Below are 27875 nucleotides of genomic sequence, written 5' to 3'. Positions count from 1 at the left end.
TGTCCAGGGCCTGTGTGTCCAAGTGTGTGTGTGTCCAGGTGTGTGTGTGTCCAAGTGTGTGTCCAGGTGTGTGTGTGTCCAAGTGTGTGTGTGTCTAGGTGTGTGTGTCCAGGTGTGTGTCCAGGGCCTGTGTGTGTCCAAGTGTGTGTCCAGGTCTGTGTGTGTCCAGGTGTGTGTCCAAGTGTGTGTGTGTGTGTGTGTGTGTCCAGGTGTGTGTGTGTGTCCAGGTGTGTGTGTCCAAGTGTGTGTGTGTCCAAGTGTGTGTCCAGGTGTGTGTGTCCAGGTGTGTGTACAGGGCCTGTGTGTGTCCAAGTGTGTGTCCAAGTGTGTGTGTCCAGGGCCTGTGTGTGTCCAGGGCCTTTGTGTGTCCAGGTGTGTGTCCAGGGCCGTTGTGTGTACAAGTGTGTGTCCAGGGGCTGTGTGTGTAGATTCCTTGGAGCGTTTGTCATGAACGTGAGTGTTCGTCACCAGTTGACGCAGCTGACGCAGCTGACGCACGGCGCGCTGCTCATGCGCGGTGCTACAGCGGAGCGGCAGAAGCTGAAGCCGCTTGTCTGAGCTTGTTCTCGGGCTGGGATTCGCTCCTCGGGCCGCTGTGCCTCTGCTCCCCGGGGCCTGATGGAGCCCAGCGGCTGACGGCGGCTCACAGCTCCCGGTGAGCACCTCTTCTGTCGCATTTACTCCTCTTTAAACCTCGGAGAGCAGCGCGGCTAATGCTACACCGACGTCACGGTCCTGTTGTTGATGTCGGCGTAAGTTAGCTGCGCAGTTAGCTTAGCCGCACCCGCATCCGACATAAACACGTCGTAAATAAACGCAAATGTGCCCAAAACACGTGATGGAGACGGTTTGTGTGCAAAGACGGATCAGAGGAGGATCGAGTCAGCTTTGAATGCGCGTCACAGACATTTCTATTTGTGTTCAAAGTCACATTAGTTTAGGCTAATGTGCTAAGCTAAGACACGTTAGCTCCTGTCAACAAGCCGCTGCCTGAAGTGTTCACCGCGTATCAAAGTCTGGAAGCCCGAAAACAACAGCATATGATCCAGAGAGATGTTTATTCTGGTGCCAGTGCGTCTGGTCACGTTTAAAGACGGTTTGGTCACGTTTAAAGACGGTTTGGTCACGTTTAAAGACGGTTTGGTCACGTTTAAAGACGGTTTGGTCACGTTTAAAGACGGTCAGATGTTAAGTCCACACTAACGGCTGAAACGATGCGGAAGTGAAGTTGTCAAAGTTTATTTCCTGTAAACGCTGAACACAAACGACAGAGGATTAGTTCTGTTTGGGTCTCATTTCCTCTCCTCACGTGAACTGTGGAGCTGTGAAGATGTTTGTCACAACTGGTTTGTTAAAAGTACCAGAAGAATCCTTTAAAAGTAGTGTATTTTTATGTCACTACAACAGCTGCTTCTTCAGATGTGGAGCCGTAGAACCGTGAGGCCGTAGAACCGTGAGGCCGTAGAACCGTGAGGCCGTAGAACCGTGAGGCCGTAGAACCGTGAGGCCGTAGAACCGTGAGGCCGTAGAACTAGAAAAGTTTTATTGTCATTGTCAATGAACAGAATTCACAAAAATGGGAAACTTGTTGGTGCAACATAAAACAATGAACGAATGATGTAAAAATATAAACAATTTTAATCTCCTACAGGATAAAAATAACAATAGGCTTACATAGTACTTACATAGTACTTACATAGTACTTACATAGTACTTAGATAGTAAGTACATAGTACTTACTATGTAAGCCTATTGTTAATAAAACACTTATATCATAAATATTCTCTTCAGTCACATATTTATTTTATTTTTATTTCACACTTGATTTGGTTTGAATGTGTTTAAAACGTCTCATGTTCAGTAGAAATGACCTTTGTGGTCGTCCTGGAGATAAAGACCTTGTTCCTGTCGTTGCAGGTTCTTCTCGCGTGTTGTCATGGAGCCAGGCGTGACCCGCATGTTCTCCTCGTCTCCTCCTCCGATGGACGACGCCCTGGAGGAGGACGAGGACGAGTTCGGAGACTTCGGGACCTTCTCTGCGGTCGCCGGCGTTCCCGCCAGCATCAGCTTCAGCGAGTTGGAAACGCCCACCACCTTCAACCAAACCCGAGCGCTGAACGCCACGTCTCCACCCGACCTGGCCCACTCCAGGGGCCCGGTGGGCGTCGCCGAGGCGGGCCGGGCCAACGGCGGCCCGGGCAGAAGCGAGAAGACCCCGAAGCACGGGCCGAACGGCGAGCGGACGGCCGAGACGCTCACAAACGGCTTCACGGGAAGTCCACAACGATCCGCCGCCTTTTCACAAGACGACCAGCACGACTTTGCTGATTTTTCTGCCTTTTCTGATGAAACGAACACGGAGACGCTTGCAGAGACTTTAGACGACAAACACAACGAGACGCTTGCAGAGACTTTAGACGACAAACACAACGAGACGCTTGCAGAGACTTTAGACGACAAACACAACGAGACGCTTGCAGAGACTTTAGACGACAAACACGAGACGCTCGCAGAGACTTTAGACGACAAACACAACGAGACGCTCGCAGAGACTTTAGACGACAAACACAACGAGACGCTCGCAGAGACTTTAGACGACAAACACAACGAGACGCTCGCAGAGACTTTAGACGACAAACACAACGAGACGCTCGCAGAGACTTTAGACGAGAAACACAACGAGACGCTCGCAGAGACTTTAGACGACAAACACAACGAGACGCTCGCAGAGACTTTAGACGACAAACACAACGAGACGCTCGCAGAGACTTTAGACGAGAAACACAACGAGACGCTTGCAGAGACTTTAGACGACAAACACAACGAGACGCTCGCAGAGACTTTAGACGACAAACACAACGCTGTGAAACAAGACGTGTCCAACAGAACTGACGTAGAATTTGCAAATTTTGCCGTTTTTTCTAAGGATTCTGAAGGGACGTTATGCGACAGACAAAGAGGCGGAGTCACGGAGTCAGAGGAACGCGCCGCGCTTAAAGACCACTCTATTCCCAACAGAACTGAACCCATCTTCACAGACTTAAGCGCTTTTCTGGACGATTGCACTTTAGAGAACGACTTCACAGGGTCAGGAACTGTCTGCAAAGACGAGGACATCGCTTTTTACTTCAAAAACGACGTGACGCAAATAAACGAGGATTGTAGCTCGGTGAACGGGAACGACCTGGACGCCTCCGGATCCGTCTGTAGCTCCGATTTGGCGTCGGAATCGGACTGCGGCGTGGGAAACGGCGAGAAGCCCGCGGTCATGGTGAACGGCACGGCGGAGAAGGACGGCTCCGAGACGGAAACGGAGACGTCGCTTGGCCGCCCGCTCTCCACAGACGCCTTGGAGGAGTTCGGAGACATGAGCACGACGGGGTCCGTGCCATCGCCGCCGCTGCAGGAGGAAACGGCCACGCCCACAGGAGACGAGGAGGAGTTCGGCGAGTTTGGAGACGACGCGGAACAAAACCAAGTTCTAAAAGCACAGGTGAGAGTTAAGAGTCGTTAGTCTGCGACATGAAGCTTATTTGTGCTGTAGGGTACTAGTACTAGTACTGTGTACTGTAAGTACTAGTACTAGTACTCTGTACTCTAAGTACTAGTACTGTGTACTGTAAGTACTAGTACTGTGTACTGTAAGTACAAGTACTAGTACTGTGTACTCTAAGTACTAGTACTAGTACTTACAGTACTACTTACAGTACTAGTACTGTAAGTACTAGTACTTGTACTACAGTACTAGTACTAGTACTTACAGTACACAGTACACAGTACTTGTACTACAGTACTAGTACTTGTACTTACAGTACTAGTACTTACAGTACTAGTACTTACAGTACACAGTACTTGTACTAGTACTTACAGTACACAGTACTTGTACTAGTACTTACAGTACTAGTACTAGTACTTACAGTACACAGTACTTGTACTAGTACTTACAGTACACAGTACTTGTACTACAGTACTAGTACTTACAGTACACAGTACTTGTACTAGTACTAGTACTGTAGTACAAGTACTGTTAGTACTGTAGTACACAGTACTAGTACTTACAGTACTAGTACTTGTACTACAGTACTAGTACTAGTACTTACAGTACACAGTACACAGTACTTGTACTACAGTACTAGTACTTACAGTACACAGTACTTGTACTACAGTACTAGTACTTACAGTACTAGTACTTACAGTACTTGTACTACAGTACTAGTACTAGTACTTACAGTACTTGTACTAGCACTTACAGTACTTGTACTACAGTACTAGTACTAGTACTTACAGTACTAGTACTAGTACTAGTACTTACAGTACACGTACAAGTACTGTAGTACAAGTACTGTAAGTACACGTACAAGTACTGTAGTACAAGTACTGTAAGTACTAGTACTGTAAGTACTAGTACTGTAAGTACAAGTACTGTAAGTACAAGTACTGTAAGTACTAGTACTGTAAGTACAAGTACTGTAAGTACAAGTACTTTAAGTACAAGTACTTTAAGTACTAGTACAAGTACTGTAAGTACTAGTACTAGTACTGTAAGTACTAGTACTAGTACTGTAAGTACTAGTACTGTAAGTACAAGTACTGTAAGTACAAGTACTTTAAGTACTAGTACAAGTACTTTAAGTACTAGTACAAGTACTGTAGTACTAGTACAAGTACTGTAGTACAAGTACTGTAAGTACTAGTACAAGTACTGTAAGGTTATGAATGCCCACCCACTTTTGAAGGGGGCGGGGCATTCAGGTTGATATTGATTAAAAAATTGTTGAATAATTCAAACATGACGCTGCATAAGTGTGGGTGAGTCTGAATCATATTTTAAGAGTAGAATGGGGCACCAGCCGGATAATGGGCAATTTTAACAACTATCAGATATCTAGATGAATTAATTAATTAGAAATGAATTTGCTCGTTGATCTAAAGGTTTGAGAACGTAACCGTGACATTGACCCCTTTTCTGGAAATGAAGGAACACTTTACCAAATGTGATTTATGAAGATTTAATGACCAAAGAATTAAACAGATAAATATGAATTGGGAATATGCAAATGAGTCGATAACAGATGGAAAACACTAGACATGATGGTTCTAGATCGATCTGTGTTCGAGTTAAGTCTAAGATGAAATTCATGAAGGAACCAGAAGCTGTGATCCTGAGACGGGCCTGCGAGGGGTCCAAGGGCCTGCGAGGGGTCCAAGGGCCTGCGAGGGGTCCAAGGGCCTGCGAGGGGTCCAAGGGCCTGCGAGGGGTCCAAGGGCCTGCGAGGGGTCGCAGTCCAAGGGCCTGCGAGGGGTCGCAGTCCAAGGGCCTGCGAGGGGTCGCAGTCCAAGGGCCTGCGTGGGGTCCAAGGGCCTGCGAGGGGTCCAAGGGCCTGCGAGGGGTCCAAGGGCCTGCGTGGGGTCCAAGGGCCCTTTGGTTGGACCCTGGATGGAGGGTCGAGCTTGGAAGGAAACTCGGATGGAACTTTCTTGGAGCTCGGATGGAATTGAGTGTAACTCCTGCTCTGTCCTTTGTCTTTCCCCGCGGGGGTTTTGGCGCCGTGGCTTCAGCCAATCAGCATGCACGCTGGGATCAGAGCTGATGAGGAGACACGAGGTCTGGCCTTAGCCACAAGAGTTACACAAAAGGTAAAATTGTCCACAAAACAAGTTATGAAACAGTTAAAATGACATGTAAAACACGATAACACAATATGTACATGTAAAGTCATCTGGTGGACAATCTGGTGATTGCGGTTTTAGTGGTTTTTAATAGACAAAGTCTTTCAGCGTTTGAGCGTTTGTCTTGGAGACATCGTTACTCTCTGTGATCCAAAAGGAGTCATTTGATGAAAAGTTATTTTCAAAGTTCAGAGCGTCTCTGTCTCTGTCACGTCCTCGAGAGCAGAGGACTCCACACGGAGCTGACGACACCTTTAGCCCGCATTCCTGTCACCATGGCAACAGGGGGAGGACATCTGCATATCCTACAGTGTTCTTGATGTAATTATGAGAGGATGTGTGTGTAGTCTGCCTCCTACTGGTTTAAATGGGTACTACAATCACAAGGAGACCCTCATGTGACACTCATTCTGCTTTCTGATTGGAGGATCAAAGTACAACATAGACAAAATGGCCATCTTATCCAGTGTTAATGTAATTTAGAATAATTATCTTTCCTCAGGAGCAGAAGGAGGAGCCGGAGGAGGAGCAGAAGGAGGAGCCGAAGGAGGAGCCTGAATTCAAGCCTGAATTTTCAACAAGTGAGAGTTTTGTACATTTGAATTCATCTGCGACAGAACCTGAGGAAGTGAGTGACCAATCGGCTCCTGAGGCGGAGCCATCTGACCCTTTTGGGGATTTCAGTTCGCCCAAAGCCAACGACCAATCGGAGGCAGAGTTTCCAGAGAGCCAGAGTTTTGGGAATTTTAGTTCGGCAGAAACAACGGACAAACCGAGCAACGAAACGCAACCGCAAAACGCACTGAAGCTTAAGAAGGAGGAGGAGGAGCAGCAGCAGGAGGAGGAGGAGGAGCAGCAGGAGGAGGACGCTTTGGACGAGTTTGGAGACTTCAACACGCCCACTTTTAAAACGGACGTGGAATCGGAGGACAGATTCTCGGCGAGCGACAGTTTTGGTCGTTTCGGTTTGGCAGCAGCTGCAGGAGAAGGAGGAGGAGAAGGAGCAGCAGCAGCAGGAGGAGGAGGAGCAGAGGAGGAGGAGGAAACCGGGTGGAGCGCGTTTGGGAACGAAAACGCCAACAACGATGGAGGAGAAGCGTGGGCTGCGTTTAGTTCAGAGGTGTCAGAAGAGCCGAGCAGGGCGGAGCCGAGCAGGGCGGAGCCGAGCAGGGCGGAGCCGAGTGCAGCAGCAGTTAACACGGTGAGACTTCCACTCATGTCTTTAGTAATCGGTTAATCTTTTGTACGGTCAGTAAACCATGAAAAAGAATATTCAATCAGTTTTAGATAAAGTTATAGTTCATAATAATAAACAAATCGAGTTTCTGCTAAAAATAACACATTTTATTCCTGTCCCATCCTCCTGAGGCCGGCGAGCATTTTCCATATCTCAAATATTCTCTTACATCATCACTTTTATTTCCTGGTCAATACCATAAGTTATACATCATTTTAAAGGTCATTTTCTCAACAAAACGAATATGTCATTGATTTACATTGAATAATTTGCCCCAAGAAGCAATTGCCAATAGTTTGTGAGAAAGTCTCAACTTTTACAAACGCATGTCCTGTTTGTGTTTATGACGGAGGAAACGGCTTTAATTCTGTTCATTCTTCTGCTCAGTCTGTCCATAAGGAACCATTGAACAACAATATACACTTGTATTTTTACTGAAGTTTTCCCATTTCCAGATATTGTCAAGTAAACAAACTTTTCTTCTCTGACGATGGTCAGGATTAAGGCTCCGGTGCATTTCTCTGTCCAGAACAAATGACCTGTTTGACTTATAAGATGGTGTTTGTATCAATCTTTTCTTCAGACTGTTACCCAAGCCTTGAAATAATTATTTTCACGTCCCTGTCAACATGACAGGTACCGATCATTTGGTACCTGTCATGGCTAATTCTGAATCGGTCACAAGGAAAGGAAAACAGAATAACATAATTAATGAAAAATGAACTTTTATTAACATGTCTCGTTATCAATTACAGGCTGAGAAATAGATTTTCAAAGTTAGGGGCCAGGGGGGGCCCTACCTAAAAAAGTTAGGGGCCCCCCAGCAATTTCAGGGGCCCACAAGCGCGCGCGGCATCGCGGCGTCATAAGAACAAGATAAATGTGTTGTTTTAAACCTGGTTATTAGCATGTAAAACAATTTAAAGTACTTTTATCTGTTATTTGATATGAAGAGCACAAATACTGAATTCCTATAAACCAGAGATCATGATCTTTAAAACTGTTTAATTTAATATAATAATGTTTATTAGACACAAAATAAATACTGTTTACAGCATTTGACACAAGGAGATCTTGTGGAATATATAAAATCACGTCCTACAAAATAAACTACTAACATATATACATTGCCCCGATGCTAACAGCTCCAAAGGGGGCGGGGCCCTTGGGGCCCTTTGATACTTCCACATTGACATTGTCCCTAATGTGCAAAATTACAGCTTTTGTTGCAAACAACTTTAAAAAGACTGAATTGCGAACTGAGGAGAGATTGACGCTCGCCAACCTCGATGTCACTTGTGGCGCAAAATTAAACCGAGCATTTCCGAGTACAACCGAACGCAGCGGCCAATCAGATGCCCGCTTTCATCGACATTAGATCACGGACACCGCTCGGCCAATGAGAAGCGAGAAGACTGTGAAGTGGCATGTCTGTCAAAACAAAACTTAAGCGATGTTAATGCGCGCGCACATGCTCCGCTGCTTCCTCCACTGTAGAACTACAGCAATAATCCTGGTCTGTTGTACAGCGCCCGAGTTTGTGCAGAGGAATCGCTTTGGGCGTGTTCACCGCGCTGTTTTTGCCTATTAAAAATATATATTACGGCAAAAAATTTGCGTCGGTCATTGTGTCCGGAGCGTTGATTTTGGAGTCGGTCAAAACTGATTTTTGCGCCGGTCATTGACCGTGTCCGGCCCGTTATTTCGAGGCTTGGTTACCTACAGAATGAGACCATCCACTGTCCTCGGGTTTGTTTTTTACAGCCTCCGGGGGGGAAAATGCACCGCTTCCGACTCGCGCTTCCATCTTTGTTTTTAGCCCTTAGCTAATGCTAACGGTGACGTAGGAGACTTTGACATATTATTCTAGCCAATAAGAATAGCTTTCGAATGGTGGTGGGACTAAGGCCTTATTCACACAGAATCGTCTCTGTTCACGTGCTAAAGACAGTCAGAGCCTAGATTTTTGTCAGGAGGCGACTAGATTTTACGAAGCACGTTTTCTGATTTTATTAGCCTTTTGGACGCGCATTTTGTTAGATAATGAAATAAAAATATTCCAATTTTTTTTTTTACCTCCTATATGTGAAATTCTTGGGTAAACTCATATTTACACATTTTCACATATATTGTTTTTAGCAGTTATAATAGGTATTAGTGGCCTACAAAACATCAAAATGTATGTTTTATGATCATAGAGGAGCTAAAATTGTAATAAAACAGTTTGGCACAGTTGGCACATATTTGGATCACTTGAATATACTTTTTGATACATAAAGGTCAAAGCACCAAAATGCTTCTGTTCCCAGAGATCTGAAACTTGACACAGATGTTGTCATGACAACAGCATGTGCAGTGAACAGCATAAACACACAATGAAGTATGTCCTGCTCAGGACCATTACACACGGACAATATTCAGGCGAGACTAAAAAAAGGATGTTTTGTTTATGTTTGTGCTTCTGTAGTGTGAGTTCTGAAGCCCTGACAGTGTGACATGTGCACATCTGCAGAAACTAGAAGGCCTAAGCTTTCCCATGATGCATCACACTCACATGTGGAACATAAGATCCTCTTTAATAAGCAATGACATGTGGGTCTGACCAGTGTGCACAGGGCCACATATGTGGATGGTAACAGGTTAAAGTCACATTAAGTTTGTCCCCAAAACAGCAACCTGTTTCCTGTTTCCTCCCCGTTTCCTCCCCCTGTTTCCTCCCCCTGTTTCCTCCTCCTGTTTCCTCCTCCTGTTTCCTCCCACTGTTTCCTCCCCCTGTTTCATACTCCCGTTTCCTCCCCCTGTTTCCTCCTCCTGTTTCTTCCCGTTTCCTCCCCCTGTTTCCTCCCCCTGTTTCCTCCTCCTGTTTCCTACCCCTGTTTCCTCCTCCTGTTTCCTCCTCCCGTTTCCTCCCCCTGTTTCCTCCCCCTGTTTCCTCCCCCTGTTTCCTCCTCCTGTTTCCTCCCCTGTTTCCTCCCCGTTTCCTCCCGCTGTTTCCTCCCCCTGTTTCTTCCCCCTCTTTCCTCCTCCCGTTTCCTCCCCGTGTTTCCTCCCCGTGTTTCCTCCCCGTGTTTCCTCCCACTGTTTCCGCCCCCTGTTTCCTCCCACTGTTTCCTCCCACTGTTTCCTCCCACTGTTTCCTCCCCCTGTTTCCTCCCCCTGTTTCCTCCCCCTGTTTCCTCCCCCTGTTTCCTCCCCGTGTTTCCTCCCACTGTTTCATACTCCCGTTTCCTCCCCCTGTTTCCTCCTCCTGTTTCTTCCCGTTTCCTCCCCCCGTTTCCTCCCCCCGTTTCCTCCCCCTGTTTCCTCCCCCTGTTTCCTCCTCCTGTTTCCTACCCCTGTTTCCTACCCCTGTTTCCTCCTCCTGTTTCCTCCTCCCGTTTCCTCCCCCTGTTTCCTCCTGTTTCCTCCTCCTGTTTCTTCCCGTTTCCTCCTCCTGTTTCTTCCCGTTTCCTCCCCCTGTTTCTTCCCCCTCTTTCCTCCTCCCGTTTCCTCCCCCTGTTTCCTCCTCCTGTTTCCTCCTCCTGTTTCTTCCCGTTTCCTCCCCCTGTTTCCTCCCCGTTTCCTCCCCCTGTTTCTTCCCCCTCTTTCCTCCTCCCGTTTCCTCCCCCTGTTTCCTCCCCGTGTTTCCTCCCCGTTTCCTCCCCGTTTCCTCCCGCTGCTTTGCTCAGTTGTGTGTGTCTTTGCTCAGTTGTGTGTGTCTTTGCTCAGTTGTGTGTCTTTGCTCAGGTGTGTGTCTTTGCTCAGGTGTGTGTCTTTGCTCAGGTGTGTGTCTTTGCTCAGGTGTTTGTGTTCGCTCAGGTGTGTGTCTTTGCTCAGGTGTTTGTGTTCGCTCAGGTGTGTGTCTTTGCTCAGGTGTTTGTGTTCGCTCAGGTGTGTGTGTCTTTAATCAGGTGTGTGTCTTTGTTCTGTTGTGTTGTCTTTGCTCAGGTGTGTGTGTCTTTGTTCTGTTGTGTTGTCTTTGCTCAGGTGTGTGCGTCGTTGCTCAGGTATGTGCGTCTTTGCTCAGTTGTGTGTTGTGTTGTTCCAGGCTCCTCTGGTGGTGCGTCTGCAGCAGCTCTTCAGCGCCAGTTTCCCCCAGATCGATGCTCCTTTTGTGGACGACGAGGCTCCAACGCTCAGACTCCTGCTGGATTCAGAGAACCAGGCTCAGGACGGGTAAAGACACAACACACAACACACAACACACAACACACACCACACACCACACACCACACACCACACACCACACAGGATGGGTAAAAAAAACACACAGACAATGAGACACACACACAACACACAAACACTGTCTCTGCAGGTCGGTGTGTGTGTGTGTCTCTTCAGGTCGGTGTGTGTGTGTGTCTCTTCAGGTCGGTGTGTGTGTGTGTCTCTTCAGGTCGGTGTGTGTGTGTGTCTCTTCAGGTCGGTGTGTGTGTGTGTCTCTTCAGGTCGGTGTGTGTCTCTTCAGGTCGGTGTGTGTGTGTGTCTCTTCAGGTCGGTGTGTGTGTGTGTCTCTGCAGGTCGGTGTGTGTCTCTTCAGGTCGGTGTGTGTGTGTCTCTCTTCAGGTCGGTGTGTGTGTGTGTCTCTTCAGGTCGGTGTGTGTGTGTCTCTTCAGGTCGGTGTGTGTGCGTGTCTGGGCTCTGCTGGAGGACATCCATGAGGCTCTGGGGCTCAGGTTCCAGTGGGGAGGCTCCTGCTGCAACAAGGCTCTACTGGGCAGCCTGGGCATCGACACACGCAACATCGTAAGAACTGACCCACTCTGACACACTCTGACACACTTTGACCCACTCTGACACACTCTGACCCACACTGACCCACACTGACCCACTCTGACCCACTCCGACCCACTCCGACCCACACTGACCCACTCTGACCCACTCTGACCCACTCCGACCCACACTGACCCACTCTGACCCACTCTGACCCACTCTGACCCACTCTGACCCACTCTGACCCACTCTGACCCACACTGACCCACACTGACACACTCTGACCCACACTGACCCACTCTGACCCTGCGCTGTGTGACTGTGCTGTTTTGTGTCCACAGCTCTTCACGGGTCAGAAGAAGCAGCCGGTCATCGTGCCCATGTACGCAGCAGGACTGGTGAGTGTCCGGTCAGAGGTCAGCAGGACCGGTGAGGTCAGCAGGACCGGTGAGTGTCCGGTCAGAGGTCAGCAGGACCGGTGAGTGTCCGGTCAGAGGTCAGCAGGACCGGTGAGTGTCCGGTCAGAGGTCAGCAGGACCATCGAGGCATGACCTGTGACCTGAAGCGTGACCCCTTTGACCTGAAGCGTGACCTTTGACCTGTGTGCAGGGGATGCTGGAGCCGGTGAAGCCTGTTTCTGCCGCAGAGATGATCGCCTCCATCGCACAGAACTCACCCTGCTCCTCCGAGTCTGTCCAGGTCTGATCTGCTCACCCTGAAACGTCACTCTCACCCTGAAATGTCACTCTCACCCTGAAATGTCACTCTCGCCCTGAAACGTCACTCTCGCCCTGAAACGCCACACTTGTACTGAAACGCCACTCTTGTCCTGAAACGCCACTCTTGTCCTGAAACGTCACTCTCGCCCTGAAACGTCACTCTCGCCCTGAAACGTCTCTCTCGCCCTGAAACGTCTCTCGCCCTGAAACGTCTCTCTCGCCCTGAAACGTCTCTCTTGCCCTGAAACGTCTCTCTCGCCCTGAAACGTCTCTCTCGCCCTGAAACGTCACTCTCGCCCTGAAACGTCTCACTCATACTGAAACGTCTCACTCATAATGAAACGTCACTCTCGCCCTGAAACGTCACTCTCGCCCTGAAACGTCACTCTCATACTGAAACGTCACTCTCATACTGAAACGTCACTTTCTGTCAAGAAATGAGACATAAACCAATGCTATTCCTTAACACACAGAGAACACAATTCAACTTAGAATGAAACGACACAGAAACGTCAGACGTTTGTGTAGCATTCATGGGAGAAACCGCCGGGCCGGGTCACCCAGGCTGTTGTAAGTAGCCTGGTGACCCTCCTTGGTCTCACCACGTTTTTTCTCTTGCAGGTTGGTTTTATTACAAATTATGAAATAGGCGGGTCACATTCTCATTGGTCAGTTTCACATCAAGGCACTTGTCTTTTACAACAGTCGGTATTTTCCCTTAGAGATAAAGCATGGGTAATGTTTACCTAACTCCCCTGGGGTGCTACACCCCCTCCCTGGGGTGCTACACCCCCTCCCTGGAGTAAACATTCCTCTGCTCCATCTTTACGACACACAAACAAATGCAGTTTTTCACATGCCGTTTTTCTCTTAGACTAATGATGCAGATAATATACAAATATCGTCATATCACTATTATGCAGATAAAATACATCACAGAAATATAATCATATATTTACATTTGATCACACTCTCGCCCTGAAACGTCACTCTCGCCCTGAAACGTCAATCTCGCCCTGAAACGTCACTCTCGCCCTGAAACGTCTCACTCATACTGAAACGTCACTCTCGACCTGAAACGTCACTCTCGCCCTGAAACGTCACTCCCGCCCTGAAACGTCACTCTCGCCCTGAAACGTCACTCTCGTCACTCTCACCCTGAAACGTCACTCCCGCCCTGAAACGTCACTCTCGCCCTGAAACGTCACTCTCGTCACTCTCACCCTGAAACGTCACTCTCGCCCTGAAACGTCACTCTAATACTGAAACGTCACTCTAATACTGAAACGTCACTCTAATACTGAAACGTCACTCTAATACTGAAACGTTACTCTCATACTGAAACGTCACTCTCATACTGAAACGTCACTCTAATACTGAACGTCACTCTCATACTGAAACGTCACTCTCATACTGAAACGTCACTCTCGTCCGGTTTTAAAAGGGGATCTGGGCGGGTTTGTCTCTGTCACTGAGTGTCTTGTGTCCAGCAGGAGGCGCTCCCTCCGGTGCAGTTTGACTGGAGCAGCAGTGGCCTTACAAACCCTCTGGACGGTACGACATCGTGTGTGTTTGTCTGGCTCAGTGTGATTCCAGGGACACTTCTGCAGGACGCTTCTGCAGGACGCTTCTGCAGGACGCTTCTGCAGGACGCTTCTGCAGGACGCTTCTGCAGGACGCTTCTGCAGGACGCTTCTGCAGGACGCTTCTGCAGGACATATTCTGTCCCTCATCACAAACACAGAAGTGACTCTAAAGCTCAGATGGTGTTTCACACATGAGCTGGAGAAGCTCTCCTTCTACTGAAGTGATGTCAGAGCTCAAACCAAGACATGAGGTCCAAGGAACTGTCTGTGGACCTCTGAGACATGAGGTCCAAGGAACTGTCTGTGGACCTCTGAGACATGAGGTCCAAGGAACTGTCTGTGGACCTCTGAGACATGAGGTCCAAGGAACTGCCTGTGGACCTCTGAGACATGAGGTCCAAGGAACTGTCTGTGGACCTCTGAGACATGAGGTCCGAGGAACTGTCTGTGGACCTCTGAGACATGAGGTCCAAGGAACTGTCTGTGGACCTGTGACACTTGAGGTCCAAGGAACTGTCTGTGGACCTCTGAGACATGAGGTCCAAGGAACTGTCTGTGGACCTCTGAGACATGAGGTCCAAGGAACTGTCTGTTGACCTCTGAGACATGAGGTCCAAGGAACTGTCTGTTGACCTCTGAGACATGAGGTCCAAGGAACTGTCTGTGGACCTCTGAGACATGAGGTCCAAGGAACTGTCTGTGGACCTCTGAGACATGAGGTCCAAGGATTTCTGTGGGGGGGGTTCTGTGGGGGGGGGGGGCGGGTTCTGTGGGGGGGGGTTCTGTGGGGGGGAGCGGGTTCTGTGGGGGGGATTCTGTGGGGGGGAGCGGGTTCTGTGGGGGGGGAGCGGGTTCTGTGGGGGGGAGCAGGTTCTGGGGAGCGGGTTCTGTGGGGGGGGAGCGGGTTCTGTGGGGGGGAGCAGGTTCTGGGGAGCGGGTTCTGTGGGGGGGGAGCGGGTTCTGTGGGGGGGGAGCAGGTTCTGGGGAGCGGGTTCTGTGGGGGGGAGCGGGTTCTGGGGAGCGGGTTCTGGGGAGCGGGTTCTGTGGGGGGGGAGCGGGTTCTGTGGGGGGGAGCGGGTTCTGGGGAGCGGGTTCTGTGGGGGGGGAGCGGGTTCTGTGGGGGGGGGGAGCAGGTTCTGTGGGGGGGGAGCAGGTTCTGGGGAGCGGGTTCTGTGGGGGGGGAGCAGGTTCTGGGGAGCGAGTTCTGTGGGGGGGAGCGGGTTCTGTGGGGGGGGAGCGGGTTCTGTGGGAGGGGGAGCGGGTTCTGTGGGGGGGAGCAGGTTCTGGGGAGCGGGTTCTGTGGGGGGGGAGCAGGTTCTGGGGAGCGGGTTCTGTGGGGGGGGAGCGGGTTCTGTGGGGGGGAGCGGGTTCTGGGGAGCGGGTTCTGTGGGGGGGGAGCGGGTTCTGTGGGGGGGAGCAGGTTCTGGGGAGCGGGTTCTGTGGGGGGGGAGCAGGTTCTGGGGAGCGAGTTCTGTGGGGGGGGAGCGGGTTCTGTGGGGGGGGGAGCGGGTTCTGTGGTGGGGGTAGCGGGTTCTGTGGGGGGGAGCAGGTTCTGGGGAGCGGGTTCTGTGGGGGGGGAGCGGGTTCTGTGGGGGGGAGCAGGTTCTGGGGAGCGGGTTCTGTCCTTTTTTAACGAGTATTAAACGTTTGTGTCATTTCAGCAGGGGTCGATCCGGAGCTGTTTGAACTGACCACGGCCAAACTGGACTCCAACAGAAAGCCTGATGCCTTCGCTCGCCTCATGTCCACGGTCCAGGCCACCAGCACCGCACGGTACTACTACTGCAAATACTGCAAATACTGCAAATACTGCAAATACAGGGATGAAGTGGGGTGTAAACCTTCCTCTTGGGGATAATCTCAAAATAGGTTGAAGCTGAAAAAGACGATTTTTTTTTTTTAGTGTCTCTTTTTTAGTCTCCCCTACCAAGCCCCGCAAGTGACATCAACGAAATATTATATTTTCACAAAAAAAGATTTTTTTTTTTTTTTATTATCTCGTGGGAACGTGATCATTTAAAGCCTAAACATACTATTGCATGTGTATAAGTCTAAACATACTATTACATGTGTATAAGTCTAAACACACTATTACATGGTGTATAAGTCTAAACATACTATTACATGGTGTATAAGTCTAAACACACTATTACATGTGTATAAGTCTAAACACACTATTACATGGTGTATAAGTCTAAACATACTATTACATGGTGTATAAGTCTAAACATACTATTACATGTGTATAAGTCTAAACACACTACTACATGGTGTATAAGTCTAAACACGCTATTACATGTGTATAAGTCTAAACATACTATTACATGGTGTATAAGTCTAAACATACTATTACATGGTGTATAAGTCTAAACATACTATTACATGGTGTATAAGTCTAAACACACTATTACATGGTGTATAAGTCTAAACACACTATTACATGGTGTATAAGTCTAAACATACTACTACATGGTGTATAAGTCTAAACACACTATTACATGTGTATAAGTCTAAACACACTATTACATGGTGTATAAGTCTAAACATACTATTACATGTGTATAAGTCTAAACATACTATTACATGGTGTATAAGTCTAAACACACTATTACATGGTGTATAAGTCTAAACACACTATTACATGTGTATAAGTCTAAACACACTATTACATGGTGTATAAGTCTAAACATACTATTACATGGTGTATAAGTCTAAACACACTATTACATGGTGTATAAGTCTAAACACACTACTACATGGTGTATAAGTCTAAACATACTATTACATGGTGTATAAGTCTAAACACACTATTACATGGTGTATAAGTCTAAACATACTATTACATGGTGTATAAGTCTAAACACACTATTACATGGTGTATAAGTCTAAACACACTATTACATGTGTATAAGTCTAAACATACTATTACATGGTGTATAAGTCTAAACATACTATTACATGGTGTATAAGTCTAAACATACTATTACATGGTGTATAAGTCTAAACACACTATTACATGGTGTATAAGTCTAAACACACTATTACATGGTGTATAAGTCTAAACATACTACTACATGGTGTATAAGTCTAAACACACTATTACATGTGTATAAGTCTAAACACACTATTACATGGTGTATAAGTCTAAACATACTATTACATGTGTATAAGTCTAAACATACTATTACATGGTGTATAAGTCTAAACACACTATTACATGGTGTATAAGTCTAAACACACTATTACATGTGTATAAGTCTAAACACACTATTACATGGTGTATAAGTCTAAACATACTATTACATGGTGTATAAGTCTAAACATACTATTACATGGTGTATAAGTCTAAACACACTATTACATGTGTATAAGTCTAAACACACTATTACATGGTGTATAAGTCTAAACATACTATTACATGGTGTATAAGTCTAAACACACTATTACATGGTGTATAAGTCTAAACATACTATTACATGGTGTATAAGTCTAAACACACTATTACATGGTGTATAAGTCTAAACACACTATTACATGTGTATAAGTCTAAACATACTATTACATGGTGTATAAGTCTAAACATACTATTACATGGTGTATAAGTCTAAACATACTATTACATGGTGTATAAGTCTAAACACACTATTACATGGTGTATAAGTCTAAACACACTATTACATGGTGTATAAGTCTAAACATACTATTACATGGTGTATAAGTCTAAACATACTATTACATGGTGTATAAGTCTAAACACACTATTACATGGTGTATAAGTCTAAACACACTATTACATGTGTATAAGTCTAAACATACTATTACATGGTGTATAAGTCTAAACATACTATTACATGGTGTATAAGTCTAAACATACTATTACATGGTGTATAAGTCTAAACACACTATTACATGGTGTATAAGTCTAAACACACTATTACATGGTGTATAAGTCTAAACACACTATTACATGGTGTATAAGTCTAAACACACTATTACATGGTGTATAAGTCTAAACATACTATTACATGGTGTATAAGTCTAAACATACTATTACATGGTGTATAAGTCTAAACATACTATTACATGGTGTATAAGTCTAAACACACTATTACATGGTGTATAAGTCTAAACACACTACTACATGGTGTATAAGTCTAAACATACTATTACATGGTGTATAAGTCTAAACACACTATTACATGGTGTATAAGTCTAAACATACTATTACATGGTGTATAAGTCTAAACACACTATTACATGGTGTATAAGTCTAAACACACTATTACATGTGTATAAGTCTAAACATACTATTACATGGTGTATAAGTCTAAACACACTATTACATGGTGTATAAGTCTAAACATACTATTACATGGTGTATAAGTCTAAACATACTATTACATGGTGTATAAGTCTAAACACACTATTACATGGTGTATAAGTCTAAACACACTATTACATGGTGTATAAGTCTAAACACACTATTACATGTGTATAAGTCTAAACACACTACTACATGGTGTATAAGTCTAAACACACTATTACATGGTGTATAAGTCTAAACACGCTATTACATGGTGTATAAGTCTAAACATACTATTACATGGTGTATAAGTCTAAACATACTATTACATGGTGTATAAGTCTAAACACACTATTACATGGTGTATAAGTCTAAACATACTATTACATGGTGTATAAGTCTAAACATACTATTACATGGTGTATAAGTCTAAACACACTATTACATGTGTATAAGTCTATTACATGGTGTATAAGTCTATTACATGGTGTATAAGTCTAAACACACTATTACATGTGTATAAGTCTAAACACACTATTACATGGTGTATACGTCTATTACATGGAGGAGCTACACTCAGAGGAGGAGGAACGTTTGAAGTCTGGTCTTAAATGAGAAAGTGTTTCTTTGTGGTTTGCAGGAGGCCTCGTCCAGAGGAGAACCTGAGTCAGGAGGCGCTCAAAGTCATCTCCAGGTTTCCAGATTTGTCCTTCATGACGGCCAAAGTCCTGATGTTCCCCCCCACATTAACCCCACACAGAGCTCCAGGGGCCGAGGCCGAGTCTGGACCTGGACTGGAGAACAGAGCGGACTGAGGCTCTGCACCTCGTCCAAACTATTTTATTTCACACAAAGCATTTATGGACTGGATTAGAAACGGCCTGTTCAGTTTGTGCTCACGGCTTCAGAGACCGGAAGGTTCTGTTATTTTACGTCCTCTCTGTCCTCTCTCTGTCCTCTCTCTGTCTTCTCTGTGTCCTCTCCGTCCTCTCTCTGTCCTCTCTTTGTCCTCTCTGTGTCCTCTGTTGCGTCCTCTGTCGCCGACGTCTTTAACAAAGGTTGTATTTTGTGATGTAATTCTCTGCTAAAGCAATCCCTCATTCAATTAGCTGCTAAAGGCTAACAGACGACTAGCTGCTAAAGGCTAACAGACGACTAGCTGCTAAAGGCTGAAGGGTGACAAGCTGCTAAAGGCTAACAGACGACTAGCTGCTAAAGGCTGAAGGGTGACTAGCTGCTAAAGGCTAACAGACGACTAGCTGTTAAAGGCTAAAAGACGACGAGCTGCTAAAGACTAACAGACGACTAGCTGCTAAAGGCTAACAGACGACTAGCTGCTAAAGGCTAAAAGACGACTAGCTGCTAAAGGCTAAAAGACGACTAGCTGCTAAAGGCTGACAGGCGACTAGCTGCTAAAGGCTAACTGACGACTAGCTGCTAAAGGCTGACAGGCAACTAGCTGCTAAAGGCTAACAGACGACTAGCTTCTAAAGGCTAACAGACGACTAGCTGCTAAAGGCTGACGGGCGACTAGCTGCTAAAGGCTGACGGGCGACTAGCTGCTAAAGGCTAACAGGCTACTAGCTGCTAAAGGCTGACGGGCGACTAGCTGCTAAAGGCTGACGGGCGACTAGCTGCTAAAGGCTAACGGGCGACTAGCTGCTAACGGGTGACTAGCTGCTAAAGGCTAAAAGACAACTAGCTGCTAAAGGCTGAAAGGCGACTAGCTGCTAATGGCTGAAAGGCGACTAGCTGCTTAAGGCTAACAGGCGACTAGCTGCTAAAGGCTGACAGGCGACTAGCTGCTAAAGGCTGACGGGAGACTAGCTGCTAAAGGCTAACAGGCGACTAGCTGCTAAAGGCTAACAGGCGACTAGCTGCTAAAGACTGACGGGAGACTAGCTGCTAAAGGCTAACCGGCGACGCAGCGACACTTCCTGGCGGAGGCGGAGTCTGTGGATGATGAACTCTACTAAACGCACAGATGAAAGAAAAGAACACATTGGGGAATGTTTTGAAGCACAAACACAAACAGAAGGTTAAAGACAGAGTGTGATCTTCTGTGAGCAGTAGAGTTCAGTCATCTGCCACTACACCACCTGGTTTATGGTTCAGTTCTCTCATTACTGGGCCCATTCTCACCAAACTAAAACTGGCACAAAGCTCAAAGTCTTCTGTCAGCACAAAAGAAATGAAGAGGAATGATTGGTCCACCACAGCCTCACGAGTGCAGGCCGACGCCCACGATCTGAAACTGAATCTGACCCAGAGTTGGCCCCGCCTCTAAATCCCTCTTCTGTGCGTCTCTTTCGCTCTGAAGCTGTCGTCTCAAACCAACCGGCATTTCAGGGACCACTCTTTTCATTTCTGTTGATCTTTTGTATGTTTTATTTTGAAGGAAACACTGACAAGAAGTGAGGTGTTTGTGAAGCGCCACACTGACAGGAAGTGAGGTGTTTGTGAAGCGCCACACTGACAGGAAGTGAGGTGTTTGTGAAGCGCCACACTGACAGGAAGTGAGGTGTTTGTGAAGCGCCACACTGACAGGAAGTGAGGTGTTTGTGAAGCGCCACACTGACAGGAAGTGAGGTGTTTGTGAAGCGCCACACTGACAGGAAGTGAGGTGTTTGTGAAGCGCCACACTGACAGGAAGTGAGGTGTTTGACACTGTTCTAGAGCTTTTCAAGTCCATCCACTCTTTAATATGAAGGATTTGTGTGCTTTTGATTTGTTTGCGTCTTAAACTGTAAATGTGTGTTACTGCTGAATCAAACGGGGGAAAAAGGGCCAAAATTATATTTTAATATATTTTGAAGAAAAATACCCATGTTAAATGTATTGGTTTAAAAAATCTATAATAAATATAAATATATATATAAATAAATACATATATATATATATATTATATATATATTACATATAATATATATATATATATATAATATATATATTATATATATATATATATATATATATATATTATTATATATATATATATATTATTATATATATATATATATTATAATATATATATATATTATAATATATTATATATATATATATAATATATATTATATATAATATATTATATATATTATATATAATATATTATATATATTATATATAATATATACATATACAAGATTAAAAACTGGACAGGATTGAACTCAGCAGTAAAGACTCTAAAACCTGGTCTAAAATCCTGATTTTAGACCAGGTTTAGTCTAAACCAGGTCTTGGTTCCACAGTGACTCTTCAGTCCAGTTTGTTGTGTCTCATCATTTTAATCATGTTTAATGTGATTCTATTTCATATTTTGTGTTTTAATCTATAAATGGGACGTTTGGGTCAAAGCCACTGAAGCGGAGGACTTAAAGGGACCAACAAACCCTGTTCATCTGCACGAGCTGCACCGGGGCCTCCCTGGGCCACCGGGAGGACCACCGTGGCCTCCCTGGGCCACCGGGGCCTCCCGGGACCACCACCGGGACCACCACCGGGACCACCACCGGGGCCTCCCGGGGCCACTGGGACAGAAAAATAAAAAGGGTCATTTAGTGTTTTTACACAAACTTCTGTTTAAAGACAAGCTCCTCCCACAGAGACATGCTCCTCCCACAGAGACATGCTCCTCCCACAGAGACATGCTCCTCCCACAGAGACATGCTCCTCCCACAGAGACAGGCTCCTCCCAGAGACAGGCTCCTCCCACAGAGATGCGCTCCTCCCACAGAGACAGGCTCCTCCCACAGAGACACGCTCCTCCCGCAGAGACGGGCTCCTCCCAGAGACATGCTCCTCCCACAGAGACGCGCTCCTCCCACAGAGACAGGCTCCTCCCACAGAGACACGCTCCTCCCGCAGAGACGGGCTCCTCCCAGAGACAGGCTCCTCCCACAGAGACACGCTCCTCCCGCAGACAAGCTCCTCCCGCAGAGACAGGCTCCTCCCGCAGAGACGGGCTCCTCCCAGAGACAGGCTCCTCCCACAGAGACACGCTCCTCCCGCAGAGACGGGCTCCTCCCAGAGACAGGCTCCCCCCACAGAGACGGGCTCCTCCCAGAGACAGGCTCCTCCCACAGACACGTGCTCCTCCCACAGACAGGCTCCTCCCGCAGAGACAGGCTCCTCCCAGAGACAGGCTCCTCCCACAGACACGTGCTCCTCCCACAGACAGGCTCCTCCCGCAGAGACAGGCTCCTCCCACAGAGACAGGCTCCTCCCACAGAGATGCACTCCTCCCACAGAGACAGGCTCCTCCCAAAGAGACAGGCTCCTCCCACAGAGACAGGCTCCTCCCACAGAGACAGGCTCCTCCCACAAAGACAGGCTCCTCCCACCGAGACAGGCTCCTCCCACAGAGACAGGCTCCTCCCACAGAGACAGGCTCCTCCCACAGAGACAGGCTCCTCCCACAGAGACAGGCTCCTCCCACACTTTAAACACGAATCTAAATCACAAAAATTGGGCAAAATTGTGAACGTTTCTGTAAATGTTCATCTAATTTAGTCCAAAGTGAAATAATACATACAAAATCCTCTGTAAATGTGTTTGTGTCTAAAATGTGGACAAAATGAAGACATTTAAACTGCTCTGTCCATTTGTCACATTAAAATGGTCCCGGTCCTGGTCCCGGTCCTGGTCCCTGTCCTGGTTCTTGTCCCGGTCCCGGTCCCGGTCCTGGTCCCGGTCCTGGTCCTGGTCCCTGCCCCGGCCCTGGTCCCGGCCCCGGTCCTGGTCCTGGTCCCTGCCCCGGCCCTGGTCCTGGTCCCTGCCCCGGCCCTGGTCCTGGTCCCGGTCCTGGTCCTGGTCCCGGCCCCGGTCCTGGTCCTGGTCCTGGTCCTGGTCCCTGCCCCGGCTCTGGTCCCGGCCCCGGTCCTGGTCCCGGCCCCGACCCTGGTCCCGGCCCCGGTCCTGGTCCTGGTCCTGGTCCCTGCCCTGGCCCCGTCTTTGGTTGCGTGTGATGCTCATGTTCGGGTCGACCTGCTGGAGGAGGATCTGGACTTTTGCACTTTGTGAAGAACTCACTCTGGTCCAGACTCTGGACTTGGTCTGACAAGGATCCTGTGGAGACCGGGTCTGAACCTGGGTCTGAACCTGGGTCTGAACCTGGGTCTGAACCGGGTCTGAACCTGGGTCTGAACCTGGGTCTGAACCTGGGTCTGAACCGGGTCTGAACCGGGTCTGAACCTGGGTCTGAACCTGGGTCTGAACCGGGTCTGAACCGGGTCTGAACCTGGGTCTGAACCGGGTCTGAACCTGGACTTCCAGATCCATCTCGTGTAAATCTTTTAGTGTAAACAAGAAATTAAACTATTTAAGACAAAAGCCGGAGCCACATGTTTGTCCTGAAGTCTTAGGGTCTTAATCCAACACAAACTATTATTCAAATCATTGTTTATTAATGTTGTGTTGAGTCGACTGAATGTGAAGAGAGGAGCCCCGGGAGAGGAGCCCCGGGAGAGCAGCCCCGGGAGAGGAGCCCCGGGAGAGGAGCCCCGGGAGAGGGGGCTCTCTCTCCTCCTCACACACAGGGTGCTCTCTCTCCTCCTCACACACAGGGTGCTCTCTCTCCTCCTCACACACAGGGTGCTCTCTCTCCTCCTCACACACAGGGTGCTCTCTCCTCCTCACACACAGGGTGCTCTCTCTCCTCCTCACACACAGGGTGCTCTCTCTCCTCCTCACACACAGGGTGCTCTCTCTCCTCCTCACACACAGGGGGCGCTCTCGCTCTCTCCGCGGTGAAGACAAAATGGCGGCGGGTGTTTCAAATGTTTTCCTCAAAGTTCTGACACTTATGGCCCTTGACCCCAGGACCAGCTGTGAGCCATGAGCGGGACCAGACCCGGGACCAACCGCCTCCGCCGCAGCGTCAGACAGAGCCAAGCCGCAGAGCAGCGCTGCTCCGCCGGGGACAAGAGCGAGCCGAGCCCCGCGAAGGGCCCCGGGAAGAGCGGCCCCGGGAAGAGCCCCGGTCACGGTCAGTCCTTAAGTCCCGTGTCGGGTGTAACTGAGGCCGTTGGTCAGTGAGTTTTATGGTCATTATTGAACAGCTTCTAGAGAGAATATTTATGAATAAAGTATTTTATTGATGACATTTAAGATAAGAAACAAGTTTATCTGTAGAGCACATTTCACACACAAGGAACCAGCAGGAGGAGGCACCAGCAGGAGGCCGCTCCATGTTTAGTCCTGACACTGGCACCAGCAGGAGGCCGCTCCATGTTTAGTCCTGACTCTGGCACCAGCAGGAGGCCGCTCCATGTTTAGTCCTGACACTGGCACCAGCAGGAGGCCGCTCCATGTTTAGTCCTGACTCTGGCACCAGCAGGAGGCCGCTCCATGTTTAGTCCTGACTCTGGCACCAGCAGGAGGCCGCTCCATGTTTAGTCCTGACTCTGGCACCAGCAGGAGGCCGGTCCATGTTTAGTCCTGACTCTGGCACCAGCAGGAGGCCGGTCCATGTTTAGTCCTGACTCTGGCACCAGCAGGAGGCCGCTCCATGTTTAGTCCTGACTCTGGCACCAGCAGGAGGCCGCTCCATGTTTAGTCCTGACTCTGGCACCAGCAGGAGGCCGGTCCATGTTTAGTCCTGACTCTGGCACCAGCAGGAGGCCGCTCCATGTTTAGTCCTGACTCTGGCACCAGCAGGAGGCCGGCCCATGTTTAGTCCTGACTCTGGCACCAGCAGGAGGCCGGTCCATGTTTAGTCCTGACTCTGGCACCAGCAGGAGGCCGCTCCATGTTTAGTCCTGACTCTGGCACCAGCAGGAGGCCGTTCCATGTTTAGTCCTGACTCTGGCACCAGCAGGAGGCCGGTCCATGTTTAGTCCTGACTCTGGTGTTATTATATTATAGTTATTTTTGTGTTCAAGTGCATTTCTAATTTTCAAGCCTCAAAAAATTATATTTTTACTTCACAAAAGTATAATTAGTGTTAAAGTCAAAACTATGAGTATTCTAAAAGCAACATTTAGTCAGAAGAGAAGTCCTGACTTAGGTTTTAAGACCACGCCCCTTCAGGCTGACCACGCCCCGTCAGGCTGACCACGCCCCCTCAGGCTGACCACACCCGCTCAGGCTGACCACGCCTCCTGAGTCTGGGCCCGACCCACATCCTCCACCTCTGTGTTATTAATAATGACCTTTGACTCTGTGATTATCATGAGAATGTGACTTTTGTATTTATTTATTTCATGAAGAAAACTGCATATTAAAAACACAAAGGAATCATATCAATGTAAATGTGAACGAGTTTATAATCTAGAATCTAATTAGTTCAGTAAATTCAGTCTGTGCTTTTGTCTTATCTTAGCTTAGCTCTGCTTAGCTTAGCTCTACGTAGCTCTTCTTAGCTCTACGTAGCTCTTCTTAGCTCTACTTAGCTCTACTTAGCTCTACTTAGCTCTACTTAGCTCTTCTTAGCTCTACTTAGCTCTACTTAGCTCTACTTAGCTCTACGTAGCTCTTCTTAGCTCTACTTAGCTCTTCTTAGCTCTACTTAGCTCTACGTAGCTCTTCTTAGCTCTACTTAGCTCTACTTAGCTCTACTTAGCTCTACGTAGCTCTTCTTAGCTCTACTTAGCTCTTCTTAGCTCTTCTTAGCTCTACTTAGCTCTACTTAGCTCTACGTAGCTCTTCTTAGCTCTTCTTAGCTCTACTTAGCTCTTCTTAGCTCTACTTAGCTCTACGTAGCTCTTCTTAGCTCTACGTAGCTCTTCTTAGCTCTACTTAGCTCTACTTAGCTCTACTTAGCTCTTCTTAGCTCTTCTTAGCTCTTCTTAGCTCTACTTAGCTCTACTTAGCTCTACTTAGCTCTACGTAGCTCTTCTTAGCTCTTCTTAGCTCTACTTAGCTCTACGTAGCTCTACTTAGCTCTACGTAGCTCTTCTTAGCTCTACTTAGCTCTACTAAGCTCTTCTTAGCTCTACGTAGCTCTTCTTAGCTCTACTTAGCTCTTCTTAGCTCTTCTTAGCTCTACGTAGCTCTACTTAGCTCTACGTAGCTCTACTTAGCTCTACGTAGCTCTTCTTAGCTCTGTGCATGTCTTTACTTTCCCTCTGGACTCTTCAGATCTTCAGACTCCGGCTCGGTCCAGACTCAGCTCAGATTCACCACAAAATGAGTCCTTCACCGACTTTCACCAGGACATCGTCTGGGACACGACCACGCCCTCTCCTCACAGACTGGGTGAGAGCGCACCCACTTTAGACCCACTTTAGACCCGCTTAAGACCCGCTTTAGACCCACTTTAGACCCACTTTAGACCCGCTTTAGACCCGCTTTAGACCCACTTTAGACCCACTTAAGACCCGCTTAAGACCCGCTTTAGACCCGCTTTAGACCCACTTTAGACCCACTTAAGACCCGCTTTAGACCCGCTTTAGACCCACTTTAGACCCGCTTTAGACCCACTTTAGACCCGCTTTAGACCCGCTTTAGACCCACTTAAGACCCGCTTTAGACCCGCTTTAGACCCGCTTTAGACCCACTTTAGACCCACTTAAGACCCGCTTTAGACCCACTTTAGACCCACTTTAGACCCACTTAAGACCCGCTTTAGTCCCGCTTTAGACCCACTTTAGACCCACTTAAGACCCGCTTTAGACCCGCTTTAGACCCACTTTAGACCCGCTTTAGACCCACTTAAGACCCGCTTAAGACCCGCTTTAGACCCACTTTAGACCCACTTAAGACCCGCTTTAGACCCGCTTTAGACCCACTTTAGACCCGCTTTAGACCCACTTTAGACCCGCTTTAGACCCGCTTTAGACCCGCTTTAGACCCGCTTTAGACCCGCTTTAGACCCACTTTAGACCCACTTTAGACCCACTTAAGACCCGCTTAAGACCCGCTTTAGACCCACTTTAGACCCACTTTAGACCCGCTTAAGACCCGCTTTAGTCCCGCTTTAGACCCACTTTAGACCCGCTTTAGACCCACTTTAGACCCGCTTTAGACCCACTTTAGACCCGCTTTAGACCCGCTTTAGACCCGCTTTAGACCCGCTTTAGACCCGCTTTAGACCCGCTTTAGACCCGCTTTAGACCCACTTTAGACCCACTTTAGACCCACTTAAGACCCGCTTTAGACCCACTTTAGACCCACTTTAGACCCACTTAAGACCCGCTTTAGTCCCGCTTTAGACCCACTTTAGACCCACTTAAGACCCACTTTAGACCCACTTAAGACCCGCTTAAGACCCGCTTTAGACCCGCTTTAGACCCGCTTAAGACCCGCTTAAGACCTGCTTTAGACCCACTTTAGACCCACTTTAGACCCGCTTTAGACCCACTTTAGACCCACTTTAGACCCGCTTTAAACCCGCTTTAAACCCGCTTTAGTCCCACTTTAAACCCGCTTTAGTCCCACTTTAAACCCGCTTTAAACCCGCTTTAGTCCCAATTTAAACCCGCTTTAAACCCGCTTTAGTCCCACTTTAAACCCGCTTTAAACCCGCTTTAGACCCACTTTAGACCCACTTTAAACCCACTTTAAACCCGCTTTAGACCCACTTTAGTCCCACTTTAAACCCGCTTTAGTCCCACTTTAGACCCGCTTTAAACCCGCTTTGGACCCACTTTAGTCCCACTTTAAACCCGCTTTAAACCCGCTTTAGTCCCACTTTAAACCCGCTTTAAACCCGCTTTAGTCCCACTTTAAACCCG

At 47.6% G+C, this 27875-nt stretch overlaps 2 protein-coding genes across 5 annotated transcripts in view; both read left to right on the top strand.

Moving 5' to 3' along the window:
* Nucleotides 1-496: 496 nt before the first annotated feature.
* Nucleotides 497-21038, top strand: aftpha (aftiphilin a). Of its 4 annotated transcripts, none has more exons than XM_072463393.1 (10): nucleotides 497-655; nucleotides 1918-3493; nucleotides 6173-6871; nucleotides 10935-11062; nucleotides 11500-11629; nucleotides 11938-11994; nucleotides 12206-12295; nucleotides 13809-13869; nucleotides 15566-15674; nucleotides 18845-21038. In XM_072463393.1, the coding sequence occupies exons 2-10, from the start codon at nucleotides 1937-1939 to the stop codon at nucleotides 19017-19019; spliced, it is 3006 nt and encodes a 1001-aa protein (XP_072319494.1). In that variant the 5' UTR covers nucleotides 497-655; nucleotides 1918-1936; the 3' UTR covers nucleotides 19020-21038. The 4 variants fall into 4 exon arrangements, with proteins under 4 accessions (XP_072319494.1, XP_072319492.1, XP_072319493.1 ...); XM_072463391.1 differs by having other exon boundaries at nucleotides 15563-15674; XM_072463392.1 differs by having other exon boundaries at nucleotides 13806-13869.
* Nucleotides 21039-23994: 2956 nt separating this feature from the next.
* The window catches only part of LOC140378056 (uncharacterized), an 18048-nt gene continuing 14167 nt past the window's right edge, over nucleotides 23995-27875 (top strand). The window contains exons 1-2 of the mRNA XM_072463686.1: nucleotides 23995-24187; nucleotides 26281-26397. Coding sequence (XP_072319787.1) covers nucleotides 24037-24187; nucleotides 26281-26397 — 268 coding nt within the window. The 5' untranslated portion in view covers nucleotides 23995-24036. The remainder of the gene's footprint in view (nucleotides 24188-26280; nucleotides 26398-27875) is intronic.

This window comes from Eucyclogobius newberryi, unplaced genomic scaffold, assembly GCF_026437365.1.
Source record: "Eucyclogobius newberryi isolate DKJ021-1_F unplaced genomic scaffold, fEucNew1.0.hap1 SCAF_4, whole genome shotgun sequence".
Taxonomy (NCBI): Eukaryota; Metazoa; Chordata; class Actinopteri; order Gobiiformes; family Gobiidae; genus Eucyclogobius; species Eucyclogobius newberryi.
This window is presented reverse-complemented; position numbering and strand designations above follow the sequence as displayed.